Below are 20,005 nucleotides of genomic sequence, written 5' to 3'. Positions count from 1 at the left end.
TTCCCTGCACCCAGGAGCACGTTTTCCCTGCACATCCCAGGGTCTAACATGGGAGTCATTCCCACTCCTTCCCCAGGCAGAGCTGTGCTGGGGGCTGTGGACCCCCCCCAACCAGCCTGGTTTGCTTCAGGGGCCACATCCAGCCCCTATGGCTGGGACTGCACCGGGTGCAGGGCAGGAGGAGGGGAGCCCTTGCAGGCACCACTGACTCCCAGCCTGGATCCATTGGGAATCCTCGGGCTTGCTTGGGATCCTGCCCTCTCCCCTGGGCATCCACCCGTCTGGCTCCACTGTAATGACAGCGAAGTGGCGGCAGTGCAGAGGCATTAAATGAGTTGCCCAAGGTCCTGTGGGAGTGATGGGCATCCCGGCTGCAAAACAAGGTATGGCCACGTGTACCACATCCCTATGGATGCTCCAGCCCTGGCAGTGCTCAAGGCCAGGTTGGAACCAGGGGCATGGAGCAGCTGCTCCAGTGGAAGGGGTCCCTGCTTGGAGCTGGATGAGCTTTAAGGTCCCTTCAACCCAAACCATTCCTTGATGCTATGATTCTATCACAGGAGGAGGTGATGGATGGTCCTGCCAGCGCTTCCATGCTATGATAGGGAGCAGATGCTGCCTGGAACAGGAGGGTTTTGTGATGCCCTTTCCCAGCAGAGCCAGAACCAGGGTCTAACAGAGGTTTGCAGCCTGTTTACCTGGTGCTGGGGCTCCGGGTTTGATCCCTGTCTCACTTCAGCACCTTCCACTGCAGCTCCCTGACAATCACTTCCATTCTCCCATCCCTTTAATTGCTCTCATTTGAGGCAACCAAACATCCTGGCTCTGAGCTGAACCTGTTAGGCACAGCTACCCGATCCAGCTGTCCCCATGCTGGGGACACATAGGGGACCTCAGTGGCTGTGCCATGGCCGTGCGTGGCCCATGCAAGGGGAGAGGTTTTGGCATCCCCATGAGCTGCACACATTGAATGCGGCCCAGGGCAGCTGAATGCAGCCCGGCAGGTTTGTGGAGAGGCCTGTCCCGTTCAGCTGGATTCTTGGAGAGGCTGGAGCCGCTTCCCGAGAGGTGCTGCCGGCTCCGGCAGGGCCGTGTGTGGCGCCAGGTCATGGCCCTAAGCCATGGCACAGCTTGGCTGCATCTCAGGGCATGGGAGATGTCAGCCCTGGCCCCTGCTCCATGCTCTGTGCCCTGTGTGGTGCTGGGGAAGGAGCAGCCCCATTGCTCCAAGAGGACCCCCCCCTCAGCCTGTGGGGTTCTTGCCCCATCTCTGTGCACATCAATGGGGGACTTGAACTGGTTATTCCCATTCCCTGTCGCCCTGCTCCTTACCTGAAGTGCTTTTGGAGGCACATCCTGCCTCACTTGGGCAGCGCAGGATGCTGTGTGCAGGAGACCTTGCATCAGCCATGGGTACCATGCCTCTGCCCCAAGGAAGTGGCAAAGAGCTGGGGACCATGAGGATGTGACATAGGGGTGTCCAGGGAGTTGCAGAGGGGCTTTTTCCATGGATAAAAAGCATCTCTGGGACCTGTGGGATGCAGAGCATCAGTAAGGGATGTGGTGGGGAAGAATCCAACAACAGGGATGGAGGGAGGGAGGAAAGGGAGATCATGGCAGGAGAATGGTTGGGAAAACTGCCTGCCCTTCTCTGCAGAGCAGGAATCCTGCAGTCATGTGCCAGGTGAACCCTGGACCCACAGAGAGGGCATCAGGATCTGAGTCCCAGAGGGAAACATCCTCCCTTCCCTAGGGAAGGGCTGTGCTGCTCCCACAGGATCAGGATCAAGGGAGAGGAGAGAAAATCCATCCAAACCAGAGGGTACCCCCAGCCCTGTGTATTCCTGCTGGGAGCGTCCCATGGGCTCGGGGCCACCCGGGATGAGGGTGCAGCCACCCCATCCTAACCCATGGCATTGCGTGCTGCGAGTGGCGATGGCAGGAGGGAGAGAGATGATTAAAGCAGCCTTTGATGAAGCAAAAGTTAATAAACAAGCAGGCAATTGTGCTGGGCTTTATTTACTCCGGGATGACAGCGTGGAGCCGGCGTGGCGAGGCCGGGCCCCACATCAAACAGTGGGGCAGCGCCAGGCGTGAGGGGACCGCGCCACCACCTCCTCTCCAACGGGTTTTTCCTGGTCCCAACAATCCCAGGAAGGTCCATGAGGTTGTTCCTTAAAGCAGGGCCCTGTCCCATGCCAGTGGGGGTGTTTGGGTGAGTGGGGGACACTGTGTGCCAATGCAGCATCCAAGCAGGGCAGGATGTGCAAGGGTTGGGGTGCACTTTGGTTGTGCTGTTTAGCATCTCCCTGCTCCAGGATTGCATTCCCACCTCTCTCCTACCCTGGTGATGCTCCAGAGGCACTGAGGTCCCTGCTGTGATCCATATCTGGCTGATGCACAGTTAGGGCTGGGAGGGTAAAACCAGACGTGGCACGTGGAGGTCAAACCCTGCACCCTTGTGCTGGGTCCTTATCTCCTGTTGAGTGTATTTACCTGCCGGTGCTGCCGGTTCCCACCAGATAAAAGCACACTGGACAAACAGGAGCGCCCCACTGGCCCCAGGGTGGAGGCTCAGTGGACTGGGAAGGACGTGCACCCCGGTTCCTGCTTCATTCCTCCCTACAGCTGGAGGGGCCACTTTGCCCCCCATCTAGATTTGGGGGCTCAAATGGGTGGTGAACCCCTTCCATGTGCCCAAGGGGATGGGGACAGCGCCTCTCTGCAAGGGTTTGGCACCCTGGGTCCATGGCACCATGGAATGGGTTGGGTTGGAAGGGACCTTCAAAGCCCATCCGATTCCAACCCCCTGCCATGGCAGGGCCACCTTCCACTGGAGCAGGTTGCCCAGATCCACATCCAGCCTAGTCCTGAATGCACTGCCCAAGCACAGGGTGAGCTGGCCCCAGAGGCTGCACCCCAGAGCACCCCTGTATTTGGGGGATGGTTCTGGGGGTGCAAGCCCCACACATTGCACCCCACAGCTGGGTGACCAGGAGGGTCCTGGGATATGACACAGGGCTGTATAGCGGGGTGTCACTGCACTATATGGGGGCTCTGTGCACAATGTGTATGGAGCGGGGGGTCAGTGTGCTGGGGGGGGCAGAAGTGCACGACATAGGGGTCACAACACGATGGGGCAGTGCACGAAGGGGGCCTGGTGCACAATGGGGGGGTCTGCGCACTGCAGGGACAGGGTGCGGGGGGGGGCCCCACTCAACCCCTCCCGCGGGGGCCGAGCGGAGCCGAGCGGAGCCGAACCCGCCCCTTGGCCACAGCCGAACGGTTCCGAAGCGGCCCCGCCGCGCCCTCCCCTCTCCTTGCACGCCATTGGTCAGAGAGCGCTTTTGTTAGCATCGTAGCCCCGCTCCTATTGGCTAGCGCGGCCGCCCGTCAGCGCTGAGGCCCCGCCCTCCTTTCCGCCTGGCTCCGCGACGCTGGAAACTTTACGGGCGGCGCAGTCGGCGGCGGCTCCCGCAGCACCGAACACCCTTCGGGACCCGTCGGTCCCCCCGGCAGCACCGCGGCCCCGCACCGGGCAGTGCTCCGCTCCGGGCAGTGCTCAGCACCGGGCAGTGCTCCGCTCCGCACCACAGCGGCCTTTGCTTCTCCCTCAGCGCCATGCGCGCCCGCTGAGCCGGGCTCCGCTCTCACCGGTTGTTGGTCTCCTCCATTGAGCGTTGCCGGTGTCGGTGTCGGTACCGGTGTCGGTGCACGTCTGTTCCGGGCCGCTCCGCAGGCCGCGATGGGCGCGGCGGGCGGGCGCTCGGCGGGGCGCTGAGCGGGCTCGCAGCGGGCTCGGGGCCGCGCCATGGCCGCCAAGGACAACCCGTGCAGGAAGTTCCAGGCCAACATCTTCAACAAGAGCAAGTGCCAGAACTGCTTCAAGCCCCGCGAGTCCCATCTGCTCAACGACGAGGACCTCAACCAGGTGGGAGCCGACCCCAAAACACGCTGCTTTACCCCCAAAATCCGAGCCGCGGACACGCCCCCTGCCCGCCCCCTGCGCGGCCCGAGTCAGGGCCTTGTGGGGTGGCTGCTGGCCCCCCATGTGTGCGGTGTGGGGAGCCCCATAGGTGCATGGTGGTACCATGAGTGCTTCGGGGTAGGTTGAGGGGCTGGGGGTGGTCCGTGGGTAACGTGTGGGTCCTATGGGTGCCTGCTGGCCCCTTTGGTTAGCAGGGGGTCTGTAGGATGTCCAGGGGTCCCATGGGGTGCCTGCTGTTCCTATGGATGTTATAGGGCTCTGTGGGTGCCTGCTGCTGCCATGGGTAGTGTGGGTTGTTGGGGGTGTGTGTAGTTCAGTGGGGTGTGTGCTGACCCCACTTACAGCATAGGGACCCACAGGTGTCCATGAACCCCATGGGGTGTTCGGGAGCCCCATGCGTGCTCTTTGGTCCCATAGGTTGTCCAGCGATCCCATGGAAACCCAGGTGTCCCATGGGGCACGCAGCATCCCTACAGTGCCCACTGATCCCTCAGTGCTTCACCCCTTTCCTGAGGCCATTTGGGGACCAGCAGCAGTGCTTTGGGTGATCCCAGCCCCTCTTGGGGTGCACGGCAGCAGGTTGGGGGGTATCCGGTGGGATTTATCCTGGAAGTCCTGGGAAAAACTGGATTGTAAACAAAACATCCCCTCCTGGATGTACTCGACACATCCCCCCCATCTTACAGCCCCTCACATTCCCAGTGGGATAGGGAGGCGATCCCAGCTCCTTCCCAGCATGGGATCTGCCATGTCCAGGCCTTTCTCCTCTTCTTCCCAGGCCTAATGCAGGCTTGGGGGGGGGGTTGTTTAGGGTTGTAGGGGCCCATCCATAGTGTCGGGGTGCGGGAAGCAGAGCCACCCTCTGTTCTCCCACACCTTTCTGTGCCGGGCCTGACATCCCCATTCCCGATCCTATTATGGCAATGAGATCAGACATATTGCTGCTCTCGCTGGGGGGGCGAGGGAAGGGAAGGGGGGGGATGGATAATGAAATCTGAGGGCTAATATGGAAAAAATGTAACTGGAACAAACGCTGTGGTGTGTGCGGGAAGGGGCGGGCGGGAGCGTCGTGGCCGTGCCCAGACAAAGGAGCCATCCCAAAGGGGGCTTGGGAAGAGCCCCCTGCTCCCGGCCGGCTCCTTCCTGCTTCCCTGCTTGGGGTTTTGCTGCCTCTTTAGTGCAGTGCTTTGGTTTTCATTGGAGGGGGGTCAAAGCGTTGCATGTTGCCTGCTTATCCCATAGGGAGCCAGGGATGTGTTTTGGACACCCCCCCCTTTGCTTTGTCCCTGTCAGGGTGGTGGGTGACCCCATGGAACTCCGGCTCCAATGGGGATAGGGTCGGCCCCGCAGCCGGCTCCAGGCCCGCATGCAGGGGCTCGGGTTGGGAAAACCAATCCTGCTCTCGGCTTCTCCCTTTGCAGCTGGGGTGAAGTAATCCCGCTTCCCAGATAAGATGGTGGCTCTGGAAGCGTGTGATACAGGCCCCCGGCCGCGGTATTCCCAATGCTTCCTTGCCACCCATCCGGATTGGGGCTGCAGCGAAGAGCCTGGATGCGAGGGTGTGCTCCGGCAGGAATAACGGTTCATTTAACAGCTCGGGGTTATGCTTCCCTTTGAATTCAAGTTGTATTGAAGCTTGGTTTGGGCAGGGGGGGGGAATCCCACACTGCTGTGTTAGGGCTCTGTGTTCCGTACATCCCATTCACCCCATGGATCGGGATCGTGTTGGTGATTACCTAGAGTCAGGCTGGAAAAGGCGTTTTGAGTCATCTGACCTTTCCACTTGGCTTGCAGGAAAGGTGAAGGTTCTTCACGCTTACGTCCTCGGGTCTCTTTTGGCTTTTTATGGCATCAGAATACCTGTGTTGGTGTCGGTGTGCTGGAGCCCAGGGTGTGTGTGTCCCTAATACGTAGTGGGAGTAATGGGTTCCCGTTGTACTCGGGAACTGCATTAGGAATGAGGCTGGGGGGGGGAAATCCAGCTCCAAACATCAGGATTAATGAGCTGGAGCTCTCTAATAATAATCAGACTTAGCACTTCCAACTTCAAAGGGCTGTGTGGACGCTAAGTCCCTAATCCCAGGAGCGCTGTGTTCACGAGTTGTTTTTGTGTGTGGCTCTGCTGCCCTTTGGGGCTCACTGTGACTTAGGGCAGCTACGTGTGGTCCTGCTACCTGTTGGAGCTCTGCTTGTCCCCCATGTGCCCTCCGTCCCCCCCCCCCCAACCCGTGTTTGACCTCCTGCGGTGCCTGCTTTGGCATGGGAATAAACTGGGTCAGGCACTGTGTGTGCTTCCCCTTTGGGACAATCTGTTGCTGTGGCTGTAGGAACAAGCCCTGATGTTCCTATGGGGCTGAGCTGTGTGCTCAGAGCCCTGTGCGGTGGCAGGATCTGGCCTATGGTCCCTGGTAGATACAGTGCTGTTGATGGCTCTGTCCTGGCTGCTTCACTCACCCGTCACCAGCTCAACCTTGTGCTGCCCCTTTCCCGGCAAGGGCAAAATTCCCTGTTCCTGGGAATTCCCTCTTTCCTGGCAAGGTGTGCCTGTGCTGGCACCGCACCGTCCCCTTTAACATCCTGCAGACCTCATGGGGAGGGCAGCTTCCCAGAGCCTGCCCTGGGAATACAGGTGGTTCCCTGGAACTGCCTTCTCCTTCCAGATGAAAGCTGTTTCATTGGGACCCTCTGCAGGTCCATGGGGTCCCCACTCTCCACACTGACCTGGACCTGTGTGCACATGCCTTTGGCTCATAAAGAAGATGAACCCCCCCCACAACAGGAGCAGGCTGGGAATTAACCTCAAAACTCCGCTTGGCCTGGATGGGAAGAAGAGCAGAGTGTAAAGCAGTTGCTTTTAATTTGCTCCATGCATGTGCTCTCTGGGGGCATGGGCACTGGCACAGATAGAGGAATGTGAGGACGTCTTTCCAGCTACCAGGGCCTTTTTTTCTCCCTTCCTTTTGGAGATCATGGCATGGATGCCCAGAGGACCACCCAGTTAGAAAATGGAGCTCGCAGGCTTTTCCCACTGCCTTTTCCCAACCCGTGATGCCCTTGCTCAGTGCTGGGGGTGCTTATTTCCAGCTCTCCTCCATTGGACATTATCACTTCCCTACTGTTCTGGATGCTGGACAGCCCTGAGGCTGGGGAGTGTTGGCTCAGAGGCATTGCATCCATGGGGCTGTGATGCCCTGGGCTGTGGCTGTGGGCATTGTCCAAAGGGCAGCAGGGTGAGGGATCATGTCCCGGGCATGTTTTTGCTTATATTCCCTGCTCTTGGGGAAGGAAAAGCCCCCTCTTTGCTGGAAGCAGCCCCCGCTCTTGCATTCCCTGCTCCTGTTGTATCATGCTGCAAAAATCCGCCTGTACTTGACTGATATTGGGACCAAACAGGGCGAGATTCCCTGCAAATGTCAGACCCGCCTCCCTTGGGGACTTGGGGGCACGGCCAGAGGGTTTGGGGTGGGAAGAGCCATGGGGAATGGGCAGCATTCCACCCATGGAGGGCAGGGATGTCACACTGGGCTTTGGATGCACTTAACCCTCCCCGTGACCCAAGGGAAGGGCCACGGTGGTGCCTTTGGGTGCTGGAGGGCCGTCTCCTTCGCACACTGAGCTGCTGCTGTTGTTTTGCATGGCGCCGCACCTTATCTGCCCTGGCACCCGAGGAAGTGATAAATGCCCTCTCCAGGGCTCCATAGGGATGTTGTGGCTTCTCCAGGCGCTGCGGGAGCCGTCGTGGGAGGTGGTTCGATAACGCTGTGGGGCACGCTGGGCTGTGGGGCTGCTCCAGGAGTGAGGAGCTGGGATTGCAGAGCCTGTTCCTACTGCTGTTCCTTCCTACTTCCATCTTGCTGCTGCTTGACAGATTGCCTGTGCACACTACAGCCGGCCTCTTCCAGCCCTGGCTCCTGACTTCCCAAGCTCATGGCAGCGCTCGGACACAAGCACAGCCCCAGGGCCGAGGTGTTCGCTGGAGACTGGTTGTTTGCACAAAGGGTGAATTCAACCTTCCCCCTTCCTGTTCCTCCGGTCAGTCGGTCTCTGCTGCTGCCCACACACTGCCCAGGCAGCTCCTCTCCTTTGGGGTTTGCTGATGGCAGGGTGAGGGTTGTTGGGGTGCCAGGAGGGCTGTGCAATGCATGGTGCCCATCAGCCGCCCCATGGCAGTGTCACCTTGTGCTGCTCGTGTCCCACATCCAGCCTGGCCGGTCTGGTTTGGTCTCTTCCTGCACATTGAGGTGTGTTGGTGGTGGAAGCCTGACCTGGTGATGTGCAGCTGCAGCAGCAGCCAGCTTATGCCCTCCTCACTTGTGCTTTGTAAATGTGGCTTTGCAGGAGAGCAGGAGGTGGATGGAGAGGGGGCTCCAGGCTACTGGGACTCTACTGGTCCATGGGGCATCCTGCTGGGAGCATGCAATGCCTGTCTCTCAGTTCCTAGAAGCTGTGCTGTGAGCAGGAAAGCCTGCTTGGGTATGGCATCCCACTCCCTCCCTAAGCACCACGTCACCTTCCCCATTCCTGCTAGGTGACAGCAGCTCCGACTCACCCATCAGCAATGTTCTCTCTGGCTCCAAGGTGTGCAAAACTGAGAGTGGAGAGGAAATGTCCCAGATTTCCTCTTTTGAGGTTGCAGCCACAGTGTTTGCAGGGAACTTTCCCTTTATGAGGGGTGCCACAAACAGGTCCCTACCTCTGGGGAGCCCCGAGTGGTTCAGGATGTGGTGCACAAGGGACTAGGACCTTATTGTCCCCCACTCTGTGCCCATGCTTTCCTATGGGTCTGGCTGAGAGCTGAGACCCTGTTGCGGTGCAGGGAGCAGTGGGCTGCTTTCAGAGAGGTTCCTTTGGTCACTGTTGGGACTGAAGCCATAAAGGTGGTGGGATGGGAATCACGATGGATCAGCCTGTACCAGGCTGGGGACATCATCTTCTCATGGACCTTCTGCTTCCCCAGTGCCCAGGGCTCTGTGCATGCCGTGCTGGGAGGCAGAGGCTAAAGTTCTGCTGCAGCAGTCCAGTTCCCAACCCCACTCTTCCCACTCCCTTGCCAAGCCTGAACAAAACAAGCCCTGCCTCCACCCGAGACAGGCTCATTACGTCTGCCGGCAGCCTAAACAGATTATCCCTCCTGCCACGCGCTCCCAGCCAGGACTCTCTCCCAGCCATGGATATGGACTTTCCTCACGGCACACTGGGATGGGTGAGGGCTGGCTATGGGAGCATCCCCAGCCCCCTAACAGGGATGTGGGAGCTCTGCCATGGAGCTGAATCCAGACCCTAGGTCCTTTCCATCCTGAACTATCCAATGATCCTATGTGGATGTCAGTAAAGCTTTCCTGTTCTGCCTTGTGCAGGGAGCTCTTACAGGGCATTGTATGGCCAGCTGGTACACACGAAGGAGGGAAGAGGTGAAGGTACCACCACCAAGCACAGCAGATGTGAAAGCTGTCCAGTGATGCTGGTTGGTGTCACAGCCCATCTCTGTGGGCTGTTGTGCTCCTGTGACCCATCCTGCCCACTGGAAGGAGGTGACGGTGCCTTCTCTGCCCTGGGGTTCCTGCATCACCCTCTGCTTTGGGAAGTGCTGTGTGGCTCTGTATATCCTTCAAGCCCAGACCCCCAGCTGCTGGGAATCACGTTCCCAGTGCTGGTGGAGCTGCCTGGGGTGGTTTGCCCATGCCTGGGCAGCATCAGCACAGCAGCCTGACAGCTTTGTGTAAACTGAGCTGGGGCCACTTCCTTCTCTGCTTCCGTGCTCCAGCACCAGCCTGGGGTGCTCAGCTGGATGCAGCATCTTCCCCTTGCTGCCGCATGGGTTGTGGTGGGGCAGTGACCTGAGAGGCAGGTGAGGGGCTACAGAGGAGCAGGATGATGGCACATCCCAAAGATAAGCAGGGCCGGATGGGATGGGATACCTGGGCGTTCCCAGAGGTGCGACAGGAAGCAGAGCAATGGCGAAAGGGTGTTACTGTCTGAGTCAGCCTGTGCTGATCCCATAGGATAGGACCCAACCAGGCACTGTGGGGCTCCAGCCTCACCTCCCACCTCCTGCTCCCCCTGCGAGGTGCTGTGGCCTCTGCTTTTGTGTGGCGAGAGGTGCAGGTCTCTTGCAGAGCAGCGAGGCAGCAGCTCCAGCACCTCCCTGCCCAGGCTGTGGTGGGTGGTTGGCATCATCACCACGGGCTGTGCCAGAGGAACCGGCTCTCCTCTTCCTGCCCGCCCCACAAGCATCACCCCATCCCAGTGGATGCTCCGCACCGCCGGCAGCTGCCCTCTGCTCTGCTTCCCATGGCTGTCTGCGGCTCACCCTTTGGCCAGGTACAGTCTGGATGAAGGCAAAGCTGTCTGAGCATCCCATGTGGTTGTGGGAAAACCACCTGGGATTGCTCTTTGGAGCTCATGGGAGGTGGACGGGGCTCTGTTGCCAAAGAACCTTGGGGTTGCCCTAATGCTGTCACACAGCGTGAGGTCGGACGGATCTGCTTGGACAAGGGAAGTTTTCCCTTGGAGCTCTTAGTGCTGAGCATTGCATTTTCCTCCTCTTGCTGAGCTCTCTGCTGTGAAGCAATGTGAGGCTCCAGCTCCATCCTGGTGCAGTAACACCCCCCTGGACCTGCCTCCCACAGTGGCTTCAAGCAGGTTTATTTTAAGCCTCACTTCAGCAGGGCCATTCCAATGCAGGTGTGATGGGTTTATTTCAGCCATCCCTTCTTATTTAGGCTTGTACCTCTCTGGGCTTGGTTTTAGCAGGAGCTTGGTTTGGGTTGGCTTTAAAAAGCACTGCTGTGTGTTCATGTGTTGGTGGGTGGAACTGGGCTGCCCACGCTGCCTGGCTCGAATTCCTACCTTTCAGCTATTTTGGTTTCAATATCTGAAATTGGACTCTTGTGCTGAAATAAGTATAGCCCACTGGTGCTTTATTTTGGTGACACCGGAAAAGGAATGACCGTGCTTGGTGTTAAGGGCATGGATTTCAGGTGCTCAGTGCTTTATATACAGTCACTTGAGCCAAAAATGGAGTGGTTGAGGGTAAAAGTGTGTTTGCTGAGGGGTGTGAGCCAGGCTGAGGGAGGATGGGGTTTCACTCCTGCAGTACTGGGTTAAGGCTGCTTGCTGCTGACCCAGTTTGATGTCCCCTCTTTGGGTTTCACTGGCATTTGGCCCTGGTGTGGCACTTAGGATTCGCCTGCTGCCTGTCACACTGGGGATGGATGATGCTGGGGTGCTTGGGATGGTCCTGCCGGGGGGGCTGCAGTGCTTGGGTTGGGAAGAGATTTTGCTTATGGGTTGAGTATTCAGCTGTGCCCAGAGGGGAAAAGAGGGGGACAGGGAAGCTCTGAGCCCTACAGGCAGCTCTGCTGCCCATAGCATCACCCCTGAGGGTGCTGCCTTGGTGTGACAGTGCCAAGCATTGGGAATGCTGTGTCCTGCTTATGTTGTCATCCTCTTCCTTGTTCTTGAGTGATGGAGGCTACTCACAATATCTTCTCAAGCATCAGAGCTGGTTGCTCAGGGCTCCCCTTGAGGGCCTCACATAGGCATCTGGGGACCCCTTTTCCTGCTACAGTGACCCACTGAAGGCACATCCCACCTCTCTGCTGGGTCACCTTTGCTTAGTTACTTGGAATTCTGCCTTTCCCCTTATAAACCAGAAGGGAAATCAGGGCAAGGCCATTGCAGGCGTCGCTGCCAAGGCCACACAAGCGACTGCAGCCACATCCCTGCACCATAGGGAGCGGTGGGAGCTGCAGCTCCGAAGTCCTCCCCTTGCGTGGGCATGGGGTGCGTCACGGGCACCTTTGGGTGGATGCTGGGGTGTGCCGGGGGAGTGGCAGAGCATGGCTCATCCCATCGGACACGGGTTGGGCACAGAGCCGGTGCCGGAGCGCCATGGGGGCCATGGGGGAGCAGGGCATCAGCATCCAGGTGAGCAGTGGGGTGACACCAAACCCAGGGAGGGCTTTGGGGTGTCAGCGAAGCCCCTGGTGCGGGTGAGGCTGGTGGTGGTTGTGGGAACAGGCGGGTGCAGGGGTGCCTCCAAACTTGATCCCATTCCCAGCACTCCATTGTTTTTAATCCCCTTTAAAGCGAGGGGGAAGGAAGGAAAGATCTTCTCAAATCGTGTTTTCCCAGCTGCTGGCAGAGCAACACCTAAAGCTGAGATATCCCATTGTGGAGGGGGGAGAAGGGATTCTGTTGTTCCTATTCACTTCATAAACACTAAAAGGGCTCCTCCGGCTTGTTTCCAGTTTGCTTACTCAGTGCTTCATGCGTTTGACAGTTTTTGGTGCATAGGCACTTTCTTCTATTGTTTGCAGGGATTTTTCCAGAGGGGAAACTTTTGAGCATTACAAAACCGCAGGAACTGGCAGGAGGAATCTCAGGGAGGTTCCGCACTGGGAACGGTGTTAAACTGTAAGGAAGAAACAGAAGGGAAAGAGAATGGAAGCACCTGGATTAGCCAAAGAGGAGCTGGGAACGTTGGGTTGCTGGGTGCACATGGATGTTTCATGGTGGGAAGCAGTGTCCCTGCTCCTGAAGCTGGATCTGCCCTTGGTTTCCTCCCTCCTTGTACCTCTGTGGAGCTGCCTCAGCAGTGTGGCAATGCCTTGCCACTCTTGCACCAGGATTTGGCCCCAGCCCTTGCCAGGAATGGGGTTGGCTAATAGCTTGCAGCAGGATTGGTGCCTATAGGATTTTGAAGGGAGAACATGCCTGATGCCCATCCCACCGCTCGCCCTAGTGTGGGCCTGCTTTGTGCTGACTTCTGTGTGTGCTTCTATGCCCAAAGCACGGGCGGAAAGAGCCTGGTTATTTTGTTCCCCTGATAAACGGTGCTGGAAGGCATTCCTTTCCGGGTATTCTTTCCCTTTCTCTTCCCAGCCGGCCTGAATGAGCTGTTTTTCCCTCTGCCTGGCTCTGACCTTCCTGCGTGCTGGGAGCTGCTGCTGGGGAAGGAGCGGGCTGGCAGGGGTGTGGGATGTGCAGTGCAAGGGAAGCGGCTGCGAGCTGGAGAACTGCCAGCAATGGGTAGTTTTTCCTCTCTTGATTAGCAGAAGGAAAACATGGAGCTCTCCTTGGGAGTGTTCTTGCTGTGGAGTAGAGGCACGCTGCTGATGGCGAGGGGAAGTTGTCCGTGAGGATGAGCTCTGCAGCTTGGCAGTGCTAGGGAGATGGGTGCTCTTGGTACGAGGCAGAAGCAGCTGAGATTGGAGGTTGTGGTTGTGGTTTTACCTCAGCCCAAGTCCTCATTTCAGTCCAGTCTGGAAATGGGATATATAAGACCACGGGTTGCCATCAAGCATCAGTGTCAGGGCTCAGTTTGCCAGTGAACTCATCCTTCACGCCAGGATCTGGTACCGTTTCCCATTGATCTGTTGTGGTGCTGTTCCATGGTGAACTGGTTTCCTCTGTGCCTGACCTGTTTCTCTGCTGTTTCTTTGCAGGCCAAACCCATTTATGGTGGCTGGCTGCTGCTGGCCCCGGAAGGAACGGACTTTGACAACCCTGTCCATCGCTCCCGGGTAAGCAAAGCCAAACACTCTCTCCCTGTGCTGCAGGTAGGGATGGCAGGAGGAGCAGTGAGTTCCCATCCTTGCCCCAGGACTGCTGCAGGCACCTCCATGCATCCGTCCTCTTGTGCAAACCAGGAAGCTGGGAGAGGTTTCCTGCAGCAAGGTTCAAACGCCTGCTCTGGGATGCAAGGTCTCCTGTGCTGGGCAGCAGGATGGGACACTGCAGTGTTGGGCAGGCTCAGTCTGTGCAGTTTTACTGCTTGCTGCTGTTGCTTTTTGGATGCTTGATGACCCTCTGGTTGGCCTGATATGTGCCATGCTGATTGGGAAGGCTCTCAGGCCAACAGAGTGTGGGCTGTGAGGCTCTGAGCTGTGCTGGGACCATCAGCAAGGCACCCAGTTTCCCTTTATTTGCTGCAGCTCATCATGGGCATGCCCAGAGCCTTGGAGAGAGGCTGCATCCCATCTCCCAGTGGGGATACCTCTGTGTCAGGTCCTGCAGCAAGGAAGGGGCTGAGAGGGGATTGCTATCTGCTGTAAACCCTATGGAGCTCTGAAGCTGAGTGCATTGGCAGCAGAGTGGAGCATGCTCAGCTCCTGCCCAAAGGGGTTTGCTTGTGCCTTGCAGAAGCATCATCCCAATGTGGGGGCAGAGCATCCCCCACTTTTCCTGCCCGAGCGGGTTATGAGGCCCAGAAGCATGTGGCCAGGCTGAAATCCTTTCATTGCTGGCTTGTGACAAGGACTCCCAGCCTGTCCCCAAACTGCTCTTCCAGGGAACTTGCGGCCATCAGGACAAGGGCTGTTTTGAGCATGGGAGCGATGGCAATGGCCCGTGAACCCTCTGTCACGCAGCCAAAATGCTCTCAGAGCTGAACTCAGGGTTCTGATTCAGCCTGGGGTATGTGGGGCATGGTTTGGAGTCACAGCTAATGGCAGGCTTGCTGGCCCAACATTAAGGAGACATGGGACTCTGGTCCCTGCTAGGGCTTGTGGAGGTCTGCAGGGTCCTGGGGAGTTCTGCTTGTCCCTAAGCACCTTGGACTTTGCCCGAAGGGCTGGGAAAAGCAAGATAAGAATTGCTGCACTGGGGCTATGAATCTGGGACCTTTTTCCTTTCAGCCTGTTCAACCAGTTTGTGCTCTTGGCTGAAAACAACCTGGCACATAAGGGGAACAAAAAGGCAGTTTTCCAGCCAGATCACTTCTCCAATCTGCTCTGCTGCAGAAGCAGCAGTGCCAGGGGAGGCAGGGCCTGGGCACAGGAGGGGCAGTCACCATCCAAATTGAGCTCATGCCCTATTGGGGGACATGTAATGTGGCAGCCTGTCCCCCTGCAGCGCTGGGTGATGGAGCAGATGTCACAGGGTGAAGCTGGGAGCACTGAGTTGGGGATCCTTCTGGTGTTCTGCAGGTGGCAGGGCTTGTGGGCATCCTTTGGGAGAGGAGGAGGAGGAAATGCCTGGTTCCAGCCTAGAAGCTGGTGGGTTTTGTCTCCTGTATGGTTAAACAGGGCCAGCTTGGGTTCTGTGTTCTGGTGCTTAGTGACACCTGAGCTTGTGCCCTGTGTCACAAGTCCCTGCCATAGAGGGGTTTTGGTGCCTTTTCTCTCTGCCCTGGCTTTCTGATGTGCAGCTCTGGTGCCCCTGGTGAGGCCCAGGGCTTGGTGGTCACTGCTGTGACCTTTGTTGTCTTCCCTTGCAGAAATGGCAGCGTCGGTTCTTCATCCTCTACGAGCACGGGCTGCTGCGCTATGCCCTGGACGAGATGGTGAGTGCTGCCATGGGGGTGCATGGCCACCTGCAGGCTGTGGGGATCAACCAGGGCCACCTCTGCTGCTCGTGGAGCAGCCTTGGGTGATGCTTCTGGCACAGGCCATGGGGAGGTCTCTTCAAACCAGGGAAGAGTTGTGCTTGCTGGCCTTGACTTAACGCCAGGCTGGGTTTGCATGGAGGGTCTATGGAGGATGTTGGGTTTTGGAGCCGTGTGGATCCCACTTGGCATGGGATTGGGATCCTGTTGCTGGCAGATCCCACACCAGTAGGGAGTACTAGGGGCATCCTCAAGGTTGTCCTCCCTCTTTTCTGCCCTGATCCTTGGTGCCAGCTGGGGGCTGGTGACGATGAATCACCTTGGCATTGCCCTGCTTACTGATGCCCATGGAAGTAGGTCAGCTGGAACACCTTCCTGCTGCCTGCTCTGGAGCTGTGGCCCGCCACAGCACTGCTCCCCTGTGTAGAACAGAGCAGGGAGCTAAAGGAAGGGAACCCCATCTGCTGCAAGCTGCAAAGCAGAGCCCATGATCCCAGTGCTTTTATCCTCCTGACTACAACAAACCCATGGGAGCTTGCCTGTGTTTGCATGTGCCAGCACACACCATGTGCTGGGATGTGCCTGGGCGGGAGGCTCGGGAAGCCAGGCATGCTGGGATGTGGGGCAGGGACATGTGGGGACCTGTGTCTGTGGTGGGGAGGTGCCTTGGTCCTCTTCTGATGCCTTTGTGAGGGCACCTTCTGATGGGGCACAGCAGCACAGCGAGCGTTGCTCAAGTTTCCTGCCTTGGTGCTTTGTATTTATTCCTTGGGGTTGATCCAAGTGTCCTGAATAATTGAAATGGCTCAGGAAGGAGCAGAGGAGGCTTTTCATATGTTTTTATTGTCTCAGCAACCTGGTATTTCATGTCCGATAAGGATTCCTCTGTGTGACTGGTTGGAGCAGGGAGATGCCCCAATTCGAGGTAGAGGTGCAAGGATGCTGGGAAGCACGGTTTGTGATACTGGTGCTTTGCATCCTGAGGAGGTTGATCTGCCCCAGGGCAGGAGCAGATGGGGAGCGATCCAGCCTTGTTGACACCACAGGGGATCATTGCTGAGAGCACACAAAGGAGAAGGGAATCGTCCTGCAGTTCTCCAGGGCTTTTTCCCTTTGAGAAGAGAAAAAGTGGGAAAACCCAAACAAAAAGGGAGCGTGCACATGTGCAGTGTGGGTCAGTGTCCTGAGCAGTGTGATGTGCATCTCCATGCTGGACCTCTCCTTGGCTGCTGCTCTGCATCCCTCCAGCCTTGTGATGTAGCTCTGACCCAGCAGAGCGCTGCTGGGATGGGGCACTGGGACTCCCTGTGGTCCCACTGGAGTAGGGCAGGAGACCTTGCTCTGGCCTTGCTATAGCCATAGATGGAGGAGATGGTCTCAGCTCCTTCCTCCTCCTCCTCCTTGGGGTCTGACACATGGTGTAAAAATACCCTCCTGACCTTTCTGCAGAGCACATCCCTGCGTGGGATCCACACTTCTGTGGGCACCAGCTCTGTTAAAGGTGTTGCCTGGCCATAGCGGGGCACAGCCTGCTCCAGCCCCTTCCATCTGCATTGGAGCATCCCTAAACATGGAAGCTGAGCTGGGGCAGGAGGAAAAGCCTCTGAGCAGGAGGAAAGGGAAGGTTTTGTTGCTGCTCAGCCCATGGAGGAGCAGGGCTGGGGTGGGCAGTGAGGAATGCCAGAGGCAGGGACCATCTTCTGCATGTGGGAACTTGTCCTGGGGCATGTCCTGTGCTTGACCTTGGGGAAGCTGCTTCCTGCCAAACCACCAGGCCCTGATCCCTGTGCATCGGGTGCCAGCATGGCTTGGCTGGCAGGAGCACGGCCCCTTCCAGCAGCCCATGATGCCCTTGCTCTGTCCATTGTGGCAGGGCTGGGCTTGCTCCCTGTGTGCCTGGAGTCAAGTACATTGGCTTCCCATCAGGCAGGACAAGAGCATAGCTCAGGATGCCACAGCTCCAGTGGGTTTGGGACCCACTGCCACCATCCCACAGCGTTAGGTTATGATGGCTGAGTGCTGGGGGTCACTGGAGGGGATTGGTGGTACCCAGGTCAGGATGTCACCAAGCACATCCCTATGGGATGAGGGATCCCATGGGGGATTCTGCACAGGGGCAGCCTCCTCAGCATGATGGGAGCCAGGCAGCAGTTGGCTGGAGACCTCCCAGGCAGTTCCAGGGATGGATTTTGTGGGTTGGGTGATTTCTGCTGCTATTAAAAGCAGGAGGGGTGGGTTCAGCATGGGAGCCCCAGTTCCTTCCAACCCAAACTTACTCATGTTTGGTGTTGGAGTGTTTTGGGTACAAAAAGCCTTAGTAAAAGGTGGGACAAGTGGGCACCAGCCACTCTACTGGCAGCTGGCTTCCTCTTGAGAGGTACCCATATCCCTGAGCCAGTCCTGAGCCTGTTCTCCTGCTTGGCCACCTTCTTTCTGTATGTCCATCCTTCCATCCATCCATCCATCATATTTCCAGTCTGAAAACTCAGACCACTTCTTCACAATGGTTGTAATGGGGAGAGCATGCACAGGATCTGGACCTCAGTCCCCTTGGATGCAGGCTGAGCTGCCAGATGTGCCCCCCGAGGTCTCCCTCTTTCACTCCGGGTGCTGTTCCCCGTTGGGAATGCCAAGTGGAGCACATCCCATCCCTTTCCTGTCTGCAGGGAGCATGCCAGGGGCCCTTCCCAGCTCTGCCGAGCCCTGGCTAAGCCGAGCTTGCTCAGACGTGCAGAAATTCCTCCCTCCAACCGCGGCTGGATGTGGATTGTGGGATTGCTTGGGGTTGCCTTCCCATGCTGAGCTGCTGCAGTTACCCCTCGGTGCTGGCTTTTTCCTGCCCTCCATGCAGGGCCAGGTGATGTACAGGGGGTTCAGCTGGAGGAGGGCAAACCCACTCCTGCATTGAGTTGAGGGGAGGGAGGAAAAGAAGGTGACAGAGAGTCAGGGACAGGCTCATGCATTGCGAGTGTCTGAGGATGTTTGTTCCTGTGGCACTCCCTTGGTTTTCCCCATGTTCCCTTATTCCCTATTGCATGGAGAGGGAGATTAAAGCCTGCCAAAACTCATAAGCCAAGCCAAAGGCACCCAGAGGCTTGTTATGGAGGTGGAAGAGTCATATCTGGTACTTCATATTTGATACTAAACCTCTCTAGAGTCTTCAGCCCATGGAGGAGCAGCCTGTGCAGGGAGGGATGGTGCTGTCGTTTGAAAGGATGAAGGGAAACCCCTGCCAGGATGATGGGCAAAACCAGTGCTGGGATGGTTTGGGAGACTTCTGGTTGAGCTGCCACAAATCCAGGGCTGGGATAAGGGGATGGAGCCAGAGAGTGGCAAGTGCAGAGCGTTTGCCTCCCTTTGTTTTGATTGCTGGTCTATACTTAGCGGCCGAGGTCTCTATAAATAGAGCCCTGCTGCGTGGGAACACAGTGGAGGGGCAGAAGCTGTGCAGGAGGGGTTTGCAGGGATGCAGAGTGCTGTCCCATCCCTCCCTGGACCTCCCACATCCAGGCCTGTGGCTAGAGCAGCTTAGAGAAGAGGGTTTGGATCTCCAGCCCAGCCTCTTAATGACTTCATGTCCATAGGCTGATCTCTGTGCCTCTTTACTCCTCTGCCACTTCCCTTGGCTTGGGATTTATACTAACTAGGGTGGCATTTGTGCCCAGCAAGAGCTGCATCCTCCCTGGAGGTGTTCTCCCATCACACCAGGGTGCTCTCACTGGCTGCATGGGACTATTTATTTCTCTTTTCCTTTGTGGATATGTTGGTTGAAAGCAGGACAGAATTGAGGCTCACTTGGGAGCATCTCAAGCATTGCTGTTGTGGATAACTAACACCAAGGTTATGGTTATGTGGATAACTAACACCAAGGTTATGGGTATATGTGGATAACTAACACCAAAAAGAGAGCATCTTCTGGATGGGCTTTCCCAGCTCCCTTGCAGGGGGTCAGGAGGAGCATCCCTGTGCGCTGCATGTCCTTATCCCAACAAACTGGCCTTGCTCCATGTCTGGCACCTTTCAGTGTGGCAGGGAAGTGTGAGGATGGGCTGTGAGCCCTTCTTCTACCATACCCCTTATTTGCTGGAGTCAAATGGCTTTCTAAAATAGGGGGGGGATGCTTCTAAGAGGATGCTTAAACCAGTAGTCAGCCACCTCCATGCCAGAGTTTGCTCATGCATATGGGGTTGGGTGGTTGTATCCTGTGCAGAGATCCTTGCAGCACCGTAGCCCTGCTCTTAATACAGGAACTGACATAGATTCTAATAGCATTAACTCCACTTAATGGAGTGGACATCCCTGCTCCAGCCTGGAATGGCTGGGAGGGAGGTCAGGAGGGAGCTGGAAGCTGATGGAACTGGGGTGGGATGAAGAGCGAGACCAGATGGCATCTGGCAATGGTTAGGGGAGCACCAGGACCCCTGGGCCGGGTGTATAAACAGGAGGAGAGGCCAGCTCAGAGCTGGGAGGTCTGGCACTGCACAGGGGGCTGCAGGGTCACATCTGGAGCCCTGCACAGCCCCAAGCCCTGCTCCTGGCCATGGAAACCTACAGAGTTGATAAATGGGTGAATAGGGACTGGTGTAAAGCATCAGTGGCTGCTGGGGGGGGGATCAGAGGGAGGGCGGGATGTGTGCCCAGTGATGCTGTGATGCATAGATGTGTGTGATTATTGTTTCCTCATTGAC

General features: G+C 57.3%; 1 protein-coding gene across 2 annotated transcripts in view; it reads left to right on the top strand.

Annotated features, from left to right (window-relative positions):
• The first annotated feature begins 3,434 nt into the window (after positions 1-3,434).
• The window catches only part of MPRIP (myosin phosphatase Rho interacting protein), a 73,147-nt gene continuing 56,576 nt past the window's right edge, over positions 3,435-20,005 (top strand). The window contains exons 1-3 of one of the 2 annotated variants that reach the window (XM_034065596.1): positions 3,435-3,931; positions 13,438-13,515; positions 15,210-15,275. In XM_034065596.1, coding sequence (XP_033921487.1) covers positions 3,812-3,931; positions 13,438-13,515; positions 15,210-15,275 — 264 coding nt within the window. In that variant the 5' untranslated portion in view covers positions 3,435-3,811. The remainder of the gene's footprint in view (positions 3,932-13,437; positions 13,516-15,209; positions 15,276-20,005) is intronic. The other variant, XM_034065595.1, reaches the window with a different exon arrangement.

This window comes from Melopsittacus undulatus, chromosome 8 (genome assembly GCF_012275295.1).
Source record: "Melopsittacus undulatus isolate bMelUnd1 chromosome 8, bMelUnd1.mat.Z, whole genome shotgun sequence".
NCBI classification, from domain to species: domain Eukaryota; kingdom Metazoa; phylum Chordata; class Aves; order Psittaciformes; family Psittaculidae; genus Melopsittacus; species Melopsittacus undulatus.
This window is presented reverse-complemented; position numbering and strand designations above follow the sequence as displayed.